Source organism: Schistocerca piceifrons, chromosome X, assembly GCF_021461385.2.
Source record: "Schistocerca piceifrons isolate TAMUIC-IGC-003096 chromosome X, iqSchPice1.1, whole genome shotgun sequence".
In the NCBI taxonomy this organism is placed as follows: Eukaryota; Metazoa; Arthropoda; class Insecta; order Orthoptera; family Acrididae; genus Schistocerca; species Schistocerca piceifrons.
Genome location: NC_060149.1, coordinates 122,244,040 through 122,261,837, shown reverse-complemented (window position 1 = coordinate 122,261,837; position 17,798 = coordinate 122,244,040). Strand labels below are relative to the sequence as shown.

The 17,798-nt window shown below is 39.6% G+C and overlaps 1 protein-coding gene across 2 annotated transcripts in view; it reads left to right on the top strand.

Annotated features, from left to right (window-relative positions):
* Window positions 1-492: 492 nt before the first annotated feature.
* LOC124721690 (MAM and LDL-receptor class A domain-containing protein 1-like) overlaps window positions 493-17,798 on the top strand; it is a 1,116,850-nt gene continuing 1,099,544 nt past the window's right edge. For both annotated transcript variants that reach the window (XM_047246770.1, XM_047246769.1), the window contains exon 1: window positions 493-686. In XM_047246770.1, the coding sequence (XP_047102726.1) occupies window positions 602-686 (85 nt within the window). In that variant the 5' untranslated portion in view covers window positions 493-601. The remainder of the gene's footprint in view (window positions 687-17,798) is intronic.

The following is a 17,798-nucleotide window of genomic DNA, read 5'->3' as shown; positions in this document are numbered from 1 at the left end:
GGGCTGTACACGATATTAGGCAGATGTACCAGTCTCTTTGGCTCTCCAGTGTAGAAAGACTTCGTTACATCTGGGCGTGAATTGGTGTGTCTCTTTGAAACATGGCGAGTCTAAGGCTGGAAAATGAATCCCTTTGGTATAGTCTGTAAGCACGGGGTACCGAGCAGTGCAGAACACTGACCCTTTCTATGGACGGAAATAGTGAAGAGGTGCGGAGAATTTATCTCTTATTTCCCGCAAACAGGAGAGAAGCTTGAGACTACCTTGAAGCACTCGCTTCTCCTTGTGTAACGGTTGTTCTCGGTGGTTACTGCCGCCGAAAGCAGATTAAGCGTCGCAGGAAGTGGGCTGATAATTGGGGCCGCAGCCGGAAAACAGCAATATCTTTGAGCGCAGCCGTCCCCAGTGGCGCGAGATACAAACCGTTATCGCGGATGTGCAGCTCCACTGACCGGAATGGAAGTACAATGACGTTAGGCCCCTCAGTGTATTTCCAGCCCTGGCACAGTTGTGCAACCTCCTGCTGTGGCGCTATGACATTCTCCTGAGGTGAACTACCGCGAAGTATTCCGAAAGACTTGTGTGAAGTGTGTTCCTGAAAATGAATTACTTGGCGATCACCTTAGCGTTGCTGTCGGTCGCAGTGATACCGGCGAATGGTGTTATTAAAGACAGAAAACGCACCAGTAAGTGAAATTCAGCTTCCTTATTACTTTACTCGCCGCAGTTTATGAAAAATGATAGACTTTTGTCCGAGTAGTGTGCATAGGTGTTCCCAAAGCACATCTGTGCTGAATGTTCTCATGTAGTGTTGTATGAAGAAACCATTTCCTGCCAAAAACGACCCTCTGACCTTGAAAATATTCGATTCGTTATATTAAATATTTCACGAGTTACGTTGCGTTGTGAGATTGTGGATGAGGATGTGTAGTATATGGGAGAAGAGTTCCACGCCGGTGTAAGGATGTAGGCTCATGAGATACCCTTTCTCGAGATTATTTGCGCTTATACCGACACAGGAAAGCTAACCTACGGCTACCAATAGTTATTGCTTTAAAGGATTTATGATGTATCTTAGTTTTAATGAGCTATACACGAATTAAAGTCTGACTACATAGACTGCATACTATTAGGTCGCATGTATCCAGAGGCAGTAGCACTCTTTCGATCTAGGATGTCTCATGAAACAGAAAATTAGAACTTTTTAGACAAGTACTGTTAATTACTATTTCACATGATCATGCAGTCGTGGAACGAAAGGCGTATCTTATAATATGTATCCATTATGTTCTCTAGATATTCTTAGAGGTACCTCCATTATAATAACGGTATAAATGTGAATCAAACATAATTATAAATCCAAAAAAAATTTTTTTTGATCTATAACGAATTAGGTCCTATGTTTCAGTTGAAAGAAAATATGGAATTTCGTATAGGGATATCTTGTTGACCAAAAGTAAACTGGAGCTCCCTGATTCATACCCTTCTCGATTAACAATGTTACCGACATCAGTAAGCCCTAACGTTACGGCTAAACTTCCAGCATGAGAAGGTCAGATGCCTAAGGTTTTACTATTTTACACTTTGGTCACATACCTGACTATATGACCTAGACCACGGGCCAAAAGAGTACAATTCATAATATGTTGTATTCTGCAGCCTTGTATACGAATGTCGAGAATAACTCCTATTGTTTCTTACTTCTTGAAACGGTGATAAGGAATTTCCATGTGACTCATGGACGGAATCCCCATTGTGTTCCACTGGGTTGATATCCAGCAGTTATAGGGGTCACGGCTTCAAATGGAATTCATCGTGGTGGGCCTGAAACTACTGAAGCTCAGCTCTTACTAATGACACTAACAGTTGTTTCCTTTCCTGCTTACCTGAGCGTGTTATAGGCTGCACTTTTCTCGATAAACGTTCGCAGCAGTCAGGTCCTCCTATCCGGACATTTTCGCAGTCGGCTTTTGTCAGTAACTTTCCTCACAACTTTAAAGAATTGTCGTCAGATTGATATCAATGTTTTTCCCTTGGTTACTACAGGAATACCTTGCGACAATACATGCCTTCCAAGTAACGTAGGCGAACTATTTCGCATGGTAACTTGGTGGTAATTTTGCGTTGACTAATCACCGTTTGTTTCATTGACTTTCTAACACATTAAGTAAAATCACTGAGAAATATCGTAATTTAACGGGTCAGTTATATTGATTTCATTTCAGTTAGTTTTGCTACGTGAATGTCTGTTGGCTTCCTTGTACTCTTCACCACAAACGATCATATATTATCTCTTTTAAATATACGTTCTTCAACTAAAGAAAACGACTTAAGGCTATGTAGCTTTACATCATCTAGCAAATGAGGTGCAGACGCCAGCGATGCAGAGAGAAACAGAAAATGGTTGTAGGTAATCAGCACCATAACGGAGCGGTAGGCATGACAAACAGGATTCTAAAACTTGAAAAGCCGTCATATCACCATAATGTGTGGAGAACTGCTGTGTATAGATGGTTTCAGATGCCGGTGAGAATTTTCCAGTCCTTACCCAGCTGCTTGAAAGCTTACAGGTCTTAAACTTGCCTTTTGGTGCAATGTGGAACAATTGAAATCAGTCAGCAAAACCACATGCGACACTTTTGTGCGAAGAATAGTAAACTAACATTCGGCCTTACATCTGGATGATGGCGTTTGCGTCTTTTGAAATACATTAAACAAGGAGGAAACACTGCAGTGGTAATGCAAATCATTACGCTTGCTTCTATACTGTGAAGATATAAATAATATTTGTAATTACATATGTGTAGTCCTTGGTTGCTTCATTACTGTCTGTAGAATGAATTTGAGTAAAAATTGAGCCAAACTTGCGAGCCTGTTTTGCCGACTAAATTTATCGTCCTCAATCACCTATTTCCGACTAAGAAATACATTTCCTTTCTTTCCGGAAACGCAACATTGCTTCGTCGGAAATTAGCGACTGAGAACGATAGTCGACCGAACAGGTCCGCAGCCAGGACACAAATTTGACTCGAGCTGATTCTATAGATGAAGAGACACAATACATGGAGAACTATAGAACCATTATCCTCTTCTACGTAATTTAAAAGATATTAATTAAGAACTTATCTTCAGCTTCAGAGAAAAATTATTGTATTTAGCGTAATGGATCATTGTGCATTTAGCGTAATGGACCATTTTGATCTAGCGAACATTTTTCTTTTTTAAATGGGTATGCTGAGTATGAATTGCCGCTTCTAATGGGATTCATACATCTTGAGAAGCAATGTGACTCAGTTTCAATAAAACTCTATGCAACAGCTCTTGCGAAGTAAGATATTTATTCTAGCTATCTCACTGTACAAAAGGATATATACGTATATTGGTTTTCCCAGGACCGTGGGATTTTAAGAATTTGGAGATTACCTGTCACTAAATCTTTTCTCAATAGCCGTACAGGAAATTGTCAGATCTTAAATTGCGAAAACGAAGAAGCAACATGTGTTGATCGAACACGTTTCAGCTTCCCTCGTATCGTTGATAGCGCTGCACTGCTTGCTTGTGTTCAAATAATCTTCAACATCGTATGGGAGAATTGGATGCAGCAAGTTTGAAAGTATTTAAAGTCAACATTAATTACACTAAACTAGTGCACAATCAACACATCTAAGATAAAATATTACAGAAGTACATAGGGAAGTCATAAACCCAGTTGAAGAGCAAGCAGGGACCAACTGTTAATAATAAATTCTACAAAATAAGATTCGAATTGACTCTTTCCTACTAAAAGAAGAGTTAACAATATATGTGGGTGTAAACATTCCAAATTTATCATAAAAATTTTTTTGTGTAAATGCTTCTCCAGCAACGTGTGTCAATCACAGTGACACTCTGCGGTTCCTGTTATAAATGGGAATTGCTTTAGAACACGAGTATTCACATGATCTATTAGAACACCAACTATTCAACAGAAGTATATCCTTCATTACCGCCTATGTGAAATACAGCTATATTTAATAAACAGACAAATTTATATCCCAGTTGTTAGTTCCTGAATATGTCAATATAATTGACATGGGCTAATAAAATCCTTCGATCGTTTTAACTTCCCAAAGACTTACAGATGCACATGAGCGGTAATTTTTCTATGTAATTTCTTGTGATGGGGCATCGAAATTCTGTATTTTGTTGGAATCATTGCAGATTCCCAGTTAATTTTTTGGAGATAAGAATTGTCGTGGTGGTAATAGATAAAATATGATAAATACAAGTTGTGGCTGGTATTTTAGTAATTGTTTATGCATGTACTGTGTCAATCCTTATTCTGGAGTAATTCAATCAGATTTCTTTATCATATTACAGAAGACATCAGTGTATTGGCATAATACTTCTATCGTGTCGTTTACGAGTTCCTCAACACGCATGGTATTAACGTCATAACGCTTTAGATGATTGTTACACTAACTTTAGCCTAATTTTACCGGGACTAATAATTTAAAAGAGTCTCTTCATGTTCTCACATAGACTTTACAACTGAATTGTATTAACGTTTACAGTAGGAAAATATGTCTTGATCTGCATGGGCTATTGACAGACTTCCACACATTAACACACATTTGTATGAAAATAATTCAGGATTGTAACCTTTGTCCATCCCAACATTTTCTACACAAAAGCATTTTCTTCTAAGCTATCCGTCTACTGTGCTATCTGTTTCTTGATTCTTACTGCATTGTAAATCAACCGTTTTATTGTATCTGGCGGTTCATCCTCGAATTTAATCCATTTCTGTGTTTCAATTCATGAATTATGTCGTGCATCAATTCGTTAAAATATGGTCAAGTTAGATAACCCAATAAGATATAACATAAGTAATGTAGTGAAGTAGTTGCTCCACGCTTCATTAAAATCTAGCATCGAGTTCTCTACTTTCAAAAAAAATATACACAAGCACTTTTTTTCGAAGTTTTCTATAAGAACAGCATCTTTACGTATTTGTGTAGCATCGTCTTATATCTGGATATTCAATGTGGGACTGTAAAACAGCAGAAATTGTTTAAACTCAGAACATAATGACTTCCCAATATTTGTTATCAAACTCACCTCACTTTCTTCCAGATTACAGAGTATGTTTAACACTATATAGTTTCTCTCAACCTATCCGATTTATTGCTAGATGAAGGTGAAATTGAGTCTCGGAGCTAACAAGAAACGTAAGTTCACTAGTGTAGTTTAATTTTTCAGATATCTTTGTATCCTTGCCTTGTTAGCAGGAACATGTGTTGTACAGAATACGACCATTTTTCATTTATCAGTTTGAAAACGATGTATGCTGAAGTTAAATCTTACCGCTGTGTCTTGTAACTCATTATTTGAAAACACTGTCATAGTTCATGATACTACTGATACATTTAACCTAGTATTATATTTTGATAATTTTTTTATCTAACGAATAGGAAAATTTTTTAATGAAACTTACTTAAAATAAAACAATGTAATTTCGTCCAGAATTAACCTCATAATCAAACCATTGTGAAGAGAAACTTACGGAAGGAAACAATGTTCAACATTTCACAATTTCTCCTTTCCGTAGTTATCTAATGGTTGATGGTTCACTGGGTGCTCCCATGTTAGAAATACTATTGTTCACAAATCGATCACTAAGCAGTTTTTTCTGGTAATTTACGTGATGTTACTCCCTGACGGACGGACAATAGGGTGAAAATACCACCTCGAAAAGTACCATACCTAATTAGCCACAGACACGATCAAAATATTCTTCGTTGTGTGTGTCTGATTCATACAAGGCAAGCACAGCTTTGGGTCTTTGGATTTTATGAAGGTGTAAGTAATTTATCAATATTTATGGGACAAATTATGTAAAGTTGCCGACATACAGTTTAAACATGTAGCTAACTACAACACGTTCTAGACGGTGTCAAGTAAATGGGTCGACCGTGAAGATGTCTATCTTCTATTACTACAAACTGTGCCGAAAAGCCGCGCGGAATTAGCCGAGCGGTCTCAGGAGCTGCAGTCATAGACTGTGCGGCTGGTCCCGGCGGAGGTTCGAGTACTCCCTCGGGCATGGGTGCGTGTGTTTGTCCTTAGGATAATTTAGGTTAAGTAGCGTGTAAGCTTAGGGACTGATGATCTTAGCAGTTGAGTCCCATAAGATTTCACACACATTTGAATATTTTTTTGTGCCGAAAATTCAAAGAGAAGAAAATTAAAATGTGTCACAGTGTTAGACATACTCCCAAATCAAGAAAGCGCTACTAAACCTCAAGTTTAGAGAGCTATATCTTTATCAGAGTTTCCGGCATGCTCTTTACGTTCACTTACATTGAGATCAGTACAGATCTTTTATATGTTTCTTTCTAGAACATGACACAGTAAGGCCAACGTATTTCCGCAGTTGTATATAATCTGCACGACATTGTGGTTATTACATTCTGCAGTGTTCGCAAACGCTTCAATATATGAGTTATATTAGGTGAAACTGCAATTTTTCTTTCAGTCAGACCCCGATTTAGGCGAGATATTCAGTTCTGATTGCCTTCCAACCCGTAGTGCTTTAGTTGTATTAGAATACCTGGTCCAGCATCTTAACTTTTCAGCTGGGTTGCTTCAGTCCCAACTCTCTTCTTTTCCCTCTGTAAAATAAAACGTCCCATACTCGAGGACTGAAAGCAGGGGCAGAATTTGCAGGGGTCCTGCACCGCCGCTCCTGACGAGGTCCCAGTGGAGATGCCTTCCTCCGACCTGTTATGAAGGGTCATGTGTGTATCTGTGTTTAGTGGACCATCATGATGAGTGCTTGTACAGTTCAGTGTTGTGTTTGTGTTGTCATGGATGAAGGGATGGGAGAGGGTGAAACGCGGTGCCGGCCCATAGCCTACTCCCCTGGAAAAGCACCACGGAGGGCGGCAAACTTAACGTCTCCATGCATTGGGCGGATCACCAACAACAGTGCTATATGCATTCACTTCATGAGACACTGCGGAGAGGCTTGTAATTTAATCCAGCACATTAGTGCAAAAACTGGTGGTCAGCAACTTTACACCACGACCTCTGCTACCCTTGCCGGCCAAATATTGGTTTAGCGACCTCAGTTACGGAGCCGGGTTTTCCCTGTGTAGTTACTGGTTTATAGTAAATTCGTGTTCACTTATAATACAGTTATTAGAAAGTAGCTTAACAAGTGCATTAATTCGCTGTATTAATGACCATGCTGTTTAAAGCTGATGTTTTACATTTATGACGACACTGTTACGTCTTATCATCAATTTAAAAGGAAGGTCCTTTTAATTTAATATATACGCTCGTTGTGCACACAGCATTCCATGGAGTCGCCAATCAGTCTTATCATCAATACCTTCCTTAAGCCTCAGTCACGATCTGTCTTTAACGAATACACTATTTAATTCTGTACTGTGCATATGATTTCATCAGATTAAATAATTCTCTTTCTTCACTACGATTCAAATGTAACTGATAACAAACGAAGACTATTGCTTGACTAAATATAAGGCACACTTGCACAACGAATCCCTTTCTTTCAATACTGCTCTCCAATTTCAAGTTTCCTAGTTCCTTCTTTTTCAAGATATGTGCAAAAAATATTGTTTTATAATTATTCATAAATTTCACTCGTTTGAAGTCTGCTCAAAATATGCTGTTTTACCTATAATACCAACGGAGAGTCATTATCTTCACGATTTTTTCCGTAGTGATATGGATACTGGAAAACAGGAAAAATTAATATTGGCTACTTCTAGAAATTTGTATAGCCAACAAACGTCAGCGCAAAACAGCAACGGTCCTAACCGTCCGGCACATACAGTTTCCTGTCCATGATATGACGCATATCAGCAGGGTGTCACTAGTGCGTGATTCTGGGAGCTACAGAGGGGACTCTGTAGATAAAGTTTCGGTATTGGACTCATGTCTGGAAACATTCATTTCGGATATATAATAGATTTGAAGATGAAAGGGTGCCGTCGTAAAATCCTCTTCTAATTATGACATCACATACTAATTTCCTCAGACTGAAACAACCTCTGCGAGAAACTGGTACTCTCAACAAGGAGGGCTGATTGTGGTAGTCCATGGACACTCAGCGCTCTTGACTTTCAGAAGGATGTGTTTCGTCATATAGGAGATAACACAACGACGAGTACTCTAAATATTGCCCAAGTCACATGCAACTGTAGAGCACACATGTCAGAGCTCATTTTCTCAGCTGAGTGAAGCGGGAAATTTGAAAATGATCTGAACTTCAAATTATATTTTCATCAAAACCAAACATTCCATTTTCCGATATGAATTACTTATCAAAACTTTAGCTAATAAAAAGGGAATGGTCCAATTCGACATGTCGAAACTTGCGCCGAATTTTTTTATACATTAAGAATACGGATAAAGAAACATGCTTGCCAAATTTTAGCTGCTAAGAGGCACTGTAAATACTTTAATAAAATTTAAAACTGCCAAATTCGTAGCCTCACAGGCGGCTGGAGAAATATACGCTACTACCAGAGCCGTGCATGCCTAACAAGGTGGGCGTATACACTGTCCGAGTGAACCATGTTGATACACGGTGCGATGGCTGACGTGAGCGACGATGAAAGCATTTCCCTTTTGCATTCGCTTCCATAAGCCACCACGCAGAGTCAACTTAGTTTGCGTGGACAGTACTTGATTTACGGCACTTCGGTAAAAAGACAGCACGACGCAACGCGATCGTAATTGTAAAGCGAATTCCGGTTAGTGTTATCAATGCAGATAAAACCGAATTAATATCCACTTTATTTTCTTCTGATATGTCTGCTAATAGCATTTGCCCATACAGGTTCCAGAGTTTTTCAATAATGTAGAATCCACTTAATGTTCTTAGTCTTGCAAAGATTAAATGTGAAGAACATGGTATGCAATTGACATCACCAACTTCTTCTGTAGACCTACATATCTTTTCTTTGTTGCTTAATTTCTTGGTAATTCATTCGAATGATGTCAACCTTTCGTTATAAAATTGTGGAAACTCTAGAAGAAATGGGCAATAACTCTGAATTGTGGTTAGAACGATAATTTTTGTCCCAATAAGTGTCCGGAATAAGAATGCCTTCCTATCCCAAAGGAAACATGTACAAAAACAGCTTTCAGTAACAAAGAATACGCCGTGAATTTTCAGTTAAACGAAGGAGGGAGAAAACCCCGAAAAAGAAGCATATGTGTGAAGCCGATTTCGTTTCGTAAAATCTGAACGTGAGCTGTATAAATGGAAGACAGAAGCAAGAAATATGCTTCAAATGAAACTCGCGACAATGTGAAAGAAAAACTTATTCGAAAGATTTGGAATTGCTCGTGAGAGACAATGCAATGCATTCGCCGAGTCACGATCTAGGCAGGAGGGGCTGTACAAACTGCTGTTATAAGCGGTTGTCATGCGACAAAAATGAGTACCTTCAACATTTTTTTAAATACTAGCATTGGGCTTTAGCAGCTAAAATTTTGACATTGCATTTCTTTCAGTGTATTCTTCGTGTGTACAAACTTCCAGGGTAGGTTCCGACATGTCTGACTGTCGATCTCTCTTTTCCCTTGTAAGCCTTCTGTACAAACCCTCGAAGCCTGTAAGAAGAATGGTGAAGTACCTGTATAATTTAATATACCTCACATGACTGAGCCTCCATTTCTGAGTAGTCATCCTGTTTGGGTGCCTTGCGGAGGATCCGGACTCAATTTCAGGTAATGCCAGAGATATATCCCACATGGGAGGAAAATAACGAGGTGAACTCAGTTTCGTGAAGCCAGTTGAGGAGTTTCTTAAATGAGACGTAGAGGCTTCAAGGTCTATAAAACTGGCAATCGCCTGGGGAGGCTGGTATGCTGAACCCATGCTCATCCTTACCACTTACGAATGGCGCCATAATGAATTATAATGTCTCGGCATTAAATGAGCATTGCATTGTCGCCTGGACATTATATATATATATATATATATATGCCGTGTTAACTGCCTGGTCCTTTTTCCCGAGATATTTGCTGCCTCACTGTAGACGCTTTAATATAATACGAAAACAGATAAGTTAAATTTTGTTTCTGTCATCCGTATTAATGGCTTCTGGGTAAGATGTTCACCTGTCTCGTACTCAAGCGCTCGGACAATAACATCAGTGGCGGATCGTTACGACCTGATTTGGACACAGTGCAGTGCTTGCCATAAATTCCGGATAGTGTCTGTGTTACAAATACTGTGTTTTTAAAGTTGTCGCTCGTTTCATGCCTTCCGCGATTTGAAACTTACTATCGCTGGTGTGTTTACAAGCTAGTGTTAACATCTGCCCTCCATCTAACCCTTACAAGTTGTTTTGGGTTCATTATGGTGCTTTACATAATTTCCTGATAGCGTCGGTTTAAGACTGTTGTTAGAAAGTATGGTGGTTTTCAGTTTTCACCCACTTCGTGTCTTCTACTACCAACGTTCAACGAACATCTGTCGTGTTATTTACGTCTGCCTGAAGCCTGGACGTTAGCTGCACAACTCCGCGAAAGACAAGTTTTTACGAAGTATTCCTTTATTGCAGCTGAAGTGTGTTGTAGAGTTTCTTATGTTATTGTTAGAGTAGCGTCATATGTGACAAATGTGGATGTCGCCGTAGGTTAATTGGTACCGGAGAAAATATCAGGATTGTGGGTACGTGTTTCACTGAGCCAAAAAAAGGGTCTGATGTGGCTCTTCCACGGAGTTGGGACAGAGCAGAAAGATCTGAGCCCTTGAGGCAATATTAGAAAAGGCATCTTTTGAATTGGAGAGGTTGAAGCGGGAAAGCGACAAAGGGACACCTGGAATAAGGTGACAAATATAGGCGAAGGGAGGAAACCTCAGAAATCACATTTCGAATTCGTGTTAGCAATCATTTTGACTTGTTACCTGAAGTAGGAGAAAAGCCTTAGCCAGTTTTTGACATAAGTATAATGCAGCAGACTCGTGATAACGACTTTAAGTCTAGGTCGGTAGAAAACTCACACAGAAAAGAAATGTGCTGACAAGGAACAGTTACGGGAGAGATGCAGGACAATTGCTACAGGAAAAGCTAAGTGTAGAATACCAGGTCACATGCATCGTCAAACCACGCGTAAAGTTTAGCCGGGTGTTAGAACATAGCGGCCTTGTGCAGAGAGTTTAGTAGCGAGAATAAGGTACTTATAGCCAGAGGAGAAGGAAACGGCCTGTCTAGAGATCTAAAATGAGGAATTAAAGATCACCTGGAGGAAACAGCATCAGCAACCGAGAACACTCATGTGACATTTGTGAATGTTTTGCAACAACATGACCAGCCCTGTATTAACACGGCTATTAGCAATGTGAACAAAGAGCTGAACGAATTGATTTTGCCTGAAACAAAATCTCATATCTGTGCTGTGTCTGTTGCTGTGATTGGAAGAAGGGGTACACAGGTAGTGAATGGCCTGCACCTCAATAAAAGGGGGAAGCGAAGATTAGTTGAGTATCTTGCAAAAAGTGTGAGGTGGGACGCAAGACTAAATACTTGTGATTACTAGAGACAAGGAGGCCCTTTTTTAAGGTTAGAACCAGATTGCACACAGACAGTATTGAAAAAAACTAAAGCAGAAGATGACTATAATGTATGTAACAGTTTCCAAAACATAGATTTGTAGCATAAGGTCATTAGAAGATTGAAAAACAAGATAGATGAGCTTCTTGTATGCCTAAAATATGTGTCAGATTCTAAAATGATGGATGTTCTATACCTCTCTGAACACCACATATCCACAGGGATGGAGAATTTAAATATCATTGACAATAGACCTGCATCATTTTCGTGTAGTGTTAACATGGAAAAACGAAGAGTAGCAACTTATGTAAAAGTTGGACAAAATGTTAACAATTTTGAAACAAACAGTTATTGTGTTGATCAGGACCCAGAAGCATGTGCTTGTCAGTTGTTACTGCAGAATACTGCTCTCGTAATTTCAACAGTTTACATATCCCCTTCTAGGAAATTCGCAGCTGTTAATGAGGAATGTAGATGCAGTATTGAGCTACTTGTCAGTCAAGCAGAAACAGTTAGTAGTTCGTGTAGATTTCAATATAATTCAAATACACGTAAAGGAAAATGAACTAGAATCATTATTTGGATGCTTTAGTCCTATTTCAGTAGTCAGTTTTCCAAATCGTGTGCACCGAGATATTAGGACACTGAATAATAACATTTTTATAGGTATTATCCAGGCTGAAACAATTAGTGCTTGGTAGGTTGCTAATTGACTATATGATCATTATGTATAATTAACGTAAATAAACATGACACCTTACAATCATGATGCAGGTTCATGCAAAGCAGTGTGGTTTACTAATGAGGACAGGATACAGCAACATACAAATTCAATTTATTCCATTATATATTTAATTCAGTGTTTGAAAATTGCTCTCCTAAATATATCCAGAAAATCCTTAAAAAGACAATTAAGCCGTAGTTAACTAAGGGAGTTAAAAATTAATGTACAAGGAAGAGGAAATTTGATTTAAGGGTTAGAGTAAGTCAGAATCCGACATTACTTGCTTACTAATATTACTGTAGTATATTAAGGAAATTTATTAAAGTGTTCACCAGTATGGACGTCCTGACCGTGTACAAGATACCATAACTAGTGAACTGAATGGCAATGTTGTGACTTGTAATTCACAAGCTGCGAGTACTTTTAACACCGTATCAGCAAAAAAAGGATTAAATGGTTCAGTTGAAGAAGCAAGAGAATATATTAAAAATGTCTTTCCATAAGGCTTTAAGCAACTACATGTAGCACTAACACTCCTCACTGAAGTTAACAGAACTATAAAAATTACAAAACGTGAAAGGTCATGCGGTGTTGAAAAAATTTCAGACAGAAATCTGGGAAGCTGTTCCAACTTAATAAATAATATCCTTAGTGAAGTATGCTATGTATCATTGCACAGAGAATTTTTCAAGACAGATAAATATGACCGAGCGATGTGGTGAAGTGCTTAACATACTGGACTCGCATTCGGGAGGACGGCGGTTCAAACCCATTTCCGGCCACTCTGATTTACGTTTTCCGTGATTTCTCTAAATCACGTCAAGCAAATGGTGTGATGGTTCCTTTGAAAGGGCACGGCCGCCTGCCTTTCCCATCCTTCCTTAATCCAAAGGGACCGATGACATCGCTGATTGGTACCTCCCCCGAATCAACGAACGAACCAACAGATAAATATAGAATTGTTGAACCAATCGGTAAGAAAGGTGACAAGACGGACTTAAACAATAACCATCCATTTTCCTTGCTAACATCCTTTTCCAAAGCATTCGAAAAAAGAATGTATTCAAGAGTAGTCTCATACTTAAGTGGAAACGGTTTACTTAGCAAATTACAGTTTGGATTGCAGAAGGGTTGCTCGGCGGGTAACGCTATTTATTCACTCACTCATCAAATAGTAAAAACTATAAGCAATAAAATATCACCAGTTGGTATTTTCTGATCTTTTCATTGCGTTGTGTATATCATGTTACTCTCTTAGAAAAAATGAGTTTGTATGGTATTGATGGTTTTATGCACAGATAATTTCAATCATACTTAACAAAAGGAGTGCAAAACTTTGTGCTGTATAATTCAAACAATGTCGGAAGTGTAGAAAATTTTAGACTGGGGAGAAATCACGAATGGAGCCCCACAGTGTACGATTTTGAATTAACTCTCATTCCTTATATTATCTGTGAATGCCCTTCCACTAAACATTCAACATGCAGAATTGGTACATTTTGCAGACGATACCAGTGTTACAATAAATCCCATTATATAAAAAGCAACAGAAGTGATGTTAAATGATATTTTATAGAGCGTTATATAGTGGTTCTCAGACAATGGATTCTCCCTAGATTTTGGAAAAGATACACTGTATTCAGTATAACAAATAGACTCATAAATAGAGTCACACGAGCAGGAGTCAGTGAACAGCAGAGAATGCTCCAAATTTTTGGGTATACATATTGGTAAAAACTCGAAGTGGAAGAAGAATATTACTTTGCTTCTCAAACAATTAAGTTCAGCTATTTTTGTTCTTCGCATATTTTGCATATTTCAACTAAATGTCTTAAGGCATAATTTTCGGGTGCAACTCACTATTTACACAGAACTACTTCTTAATAATTGGTAGCCAGTGAAAGAAACATGGTTCTGTGTGTAATTGCATGTGCAGGACTAAAATATAATGTGTCCGTTATTGTTCACAATAATCTACATCTACATACATACTCCGCAATCCACAATACGGTGCGTGGCGGAGGGTACCTCGTACCACAACTAGCATCTTGTCTCCCTGTTCCACTCCCAAACATACGAGGGAAAAATGACTGCCTATATTCCTCTGTACGAGCCCTAATCTCTCTTATCTTTGTGGTCTTTGTGTGAAATATAAGTTGGCGGCAGTAAAACTGTACTGCAGTCAGCCTCAAATGCTGGTTCTCTAAATTTCCTCAGTAGCGATTCACGAAAAGAACGCCTTCTTTCCTCCAGAGACTCCCACCCGAGTTCCTGAAGCATTTCCGTAACACTCGCGTGATGATCAAAGCTACCAGTAACAAATCTAGCAGCCCGCCTCTGAATTGCTTCTATGTCCTCCCTTAATTGGACCTGATATGGATCCCAAACGCTCGACCAGTACTCAAGAATAGGTCGTATTAGTGTTTTATAAGCGGTCTCCTTTACAGATGAACCACATCTTTCCAAAATTCTACCAATGAACCGAAGACGACTATACGCCTTCCCCACAACTGCCATTACATGCTTGTCCCCAATTCATATCGCTCTGCAATGTTACACCCAAATATTTAATCGACGTTACTGTGTCAAGCGCTACACTACTAATGGAGTATCCAAACATTACGGGATTCTTTTTCCTATTCATCTGCATTAATTCACATTTATCTATATTTAGAGTTAGCTGCCATTCTTTAGACCAATCACAAATCCTGTCCAAGTCATCTTGTATCCTCGTACAGTCACTCAACGACGACACCTTCCCGTACACCACAGCATCACCAGCAAACAGACGCACATCGCTATCCACCCTATCCAAAAGATCATTTATGTAGATAGAAAACAACAGCGGACCTACCACACTTCCCTGGGGCACTCCAGATGATACCCTCACCTCCGATGAACACTCACCATCGAGGACAACATACTGGGTTCTATTACTTAAGAAGTCTTCGAGCCACTCACATATTTGGGAACCAATCCCATATGTTCGTACCTTAGTTAGAAGTCTGCAGTGGGGCACCGAGTCAAACGCTTTCCGGAAGTCAAGAAATATGGCATCCGTCTGATACCCTACATCCATGGTTCACAAGATATCATGTGATCATCCTCTACATGTATTCTTTAAACTGACACCTTTCACATGATTTCGATAAAAGAATCGTTCAAAGGAGCTACGGTACATGTAACTAGCTGAAATCGAATTCCTTCCGTTTAGGGAACTGCAGCATCACTTAGTTGATTAGTAATATGTTCGACATTTCATGTACGCGCTTTACAAGAAATGATACGGAACGAATAAGTTTACAGGCTATGTGCAGACGATTTGATTGTGTAAATTTACAGAGTTCTTAACAGTATAGGGGCTTATATTTAATGTAAAAGGACGTACTAGTCTTTTTTACTATTCGTGTTGTAAGTCAAACAGATATTCACCAATAAAAAATGTGCGGGGGGGGGGGGGGGGGGGAGGGGGGGAGGCTGAAACACACAGGGTGGGTTGTGCTGAGAAATAATCGTTGAAAAAAAAATCGATACGTTACACCGTTCCCCAGTTAGTTGGCATTGAACTTAGTTAATTAGGCCATCGCGTGCACAGATTCAAGCGGCCCACCGGAGACGGTGTCCCCAAAACATGTATTTTGTGTAGTTTCCTGCAACCGAGTAAGAGGACGATACAAAAACTGGACATAGGACGGTAGTAAGGATCGGTCCGAACTAAAGGCTGAGCAGCCTCGGGCGCTATCATCTACGTTATGAGAACAACTGAGTCTAATTGTATCAGGTAGGCAGCTTCAATCTGCGCGCGTAACGGCCTGATTGGCTAAATTCAACACTAACTAACTCATTACCGGGCAACGTATCAAACGTTTTTCTTAAGAATTATTTGTCAACACAACCTACTCTGCAACACCCGTACAAGCGTTTTGGGCTGTCTCTGAACACCCGGTACATTTTCCTAATATAGAAATACGCTTACGGTGTTTAATTAAAGTTTCGTCTACGAAATAAAGAAAGTTCGCAGGGAAAATTATTTTAGACGATATTTAAAACAAGCTTCTTTTCCCAAAAAACTTTTTACATTCCTAAACAAACGACCAAATATTTTTGTGGCAGCCTATTTAATTTCCTTTGGAGCCACTTACCGCTTGACTACTTTTGAAGCTGTGGGCGCTAATAGTGTTATTACACTGCAATGGTATATCTTCCTGTTATGTCACGACTTTGCAAAACTGGCCATTTTGAATTGATAGCATCATCAGTTAGTTTTTTTGTTATGGCAGTACCTCGAATAAGTTGCCTTGGTAGAGTAGGAAAAAACACAAGGTCATTATCCTTAAACGTAAAATAAGCGTATTTTGTAACCACAAACAGTCAAGGTAGAACATTCGTGCATTTTGGCTCTGTGTTAAGAGCGCTGACAAAACATAAATGTGCTACATATCCTGGGTAGACACTCTTACAAGTTCTCTTACGTGTTTAACAACACGTATTTTGTTGTTATTTACGTCACTTTAGGCGTATCAGTGTGACTGATAACACTGATTTAAGAGCCCAGTTAATTACACATGGCGTTATTGCTGGATAAAAATGTATATCAACAGTGCGCCGCGAGAAGTGGCCACCTAGCTAGAGACGCTATGTCACGGATTGCGCGGCCCTCCCGCTGAAGATTCGAGTCGTCACTCGGGTATGAGTGTGTGTGTGATATCATTAGCGTAAGTTAGTTTAAGTTGTGGTTAAATCTAGCGATCGATGACCTCATCAGTTTGGTCCCTTAGGAATTCACACACAATTTGAACATATCAACAGAGTAGTCGAGAATAAAACGGCGCATTATTTGCTATTTTTTAGTTGTTAGCAGTAACTCTGAACAGTGTGAGTGAAAGAATAAGAAGACTACTTAGGATGGACTGGCAGATGTACAATAAATACAAAATCATAACATCCTGCGAAGATAGACCGACAAAAAAGTGTACTATCGTCAGAAGAAAGGTAGGTTTAAATATTGTATTGTATTGGACAGGGGACCTAGAAACGACGGAGAGGCTTCGTCCCCGCCGTAACCGCAATGGTACACAACCCCACAACAGGCTACAGCAGTCCTCTCACCCCACCGCCGCAGCACACCGAATCCAGAGTTATTGTGCGGTTCGGCTCCCAGTGGATCCCTCGGGAACGTCTCATACCAGACGAGTGTAGCCCCAATGTTTGCGTGGTAGAGTAATGATGGTGTACGCGTACGTGGAGACAATATTTGCACAACAATCGTCGACACAGTATAACTGAGGCGGAATAAGGGGAACCAGCCTGCATTTGCGGAGGAAGATGGAAAACCGCCTTAAAAACCATTCACAGACTGGCCGCCATACCGGACGTCGACGTTAAACCGCCGGGTGGATTCGTGCCGGGGACCGGCACGCCTCCCCGACCAGAAAGCAGTACATTACACGGCACGGCTAACCGGGCGGGCAGGTTTAAATATACTTTCACATTCC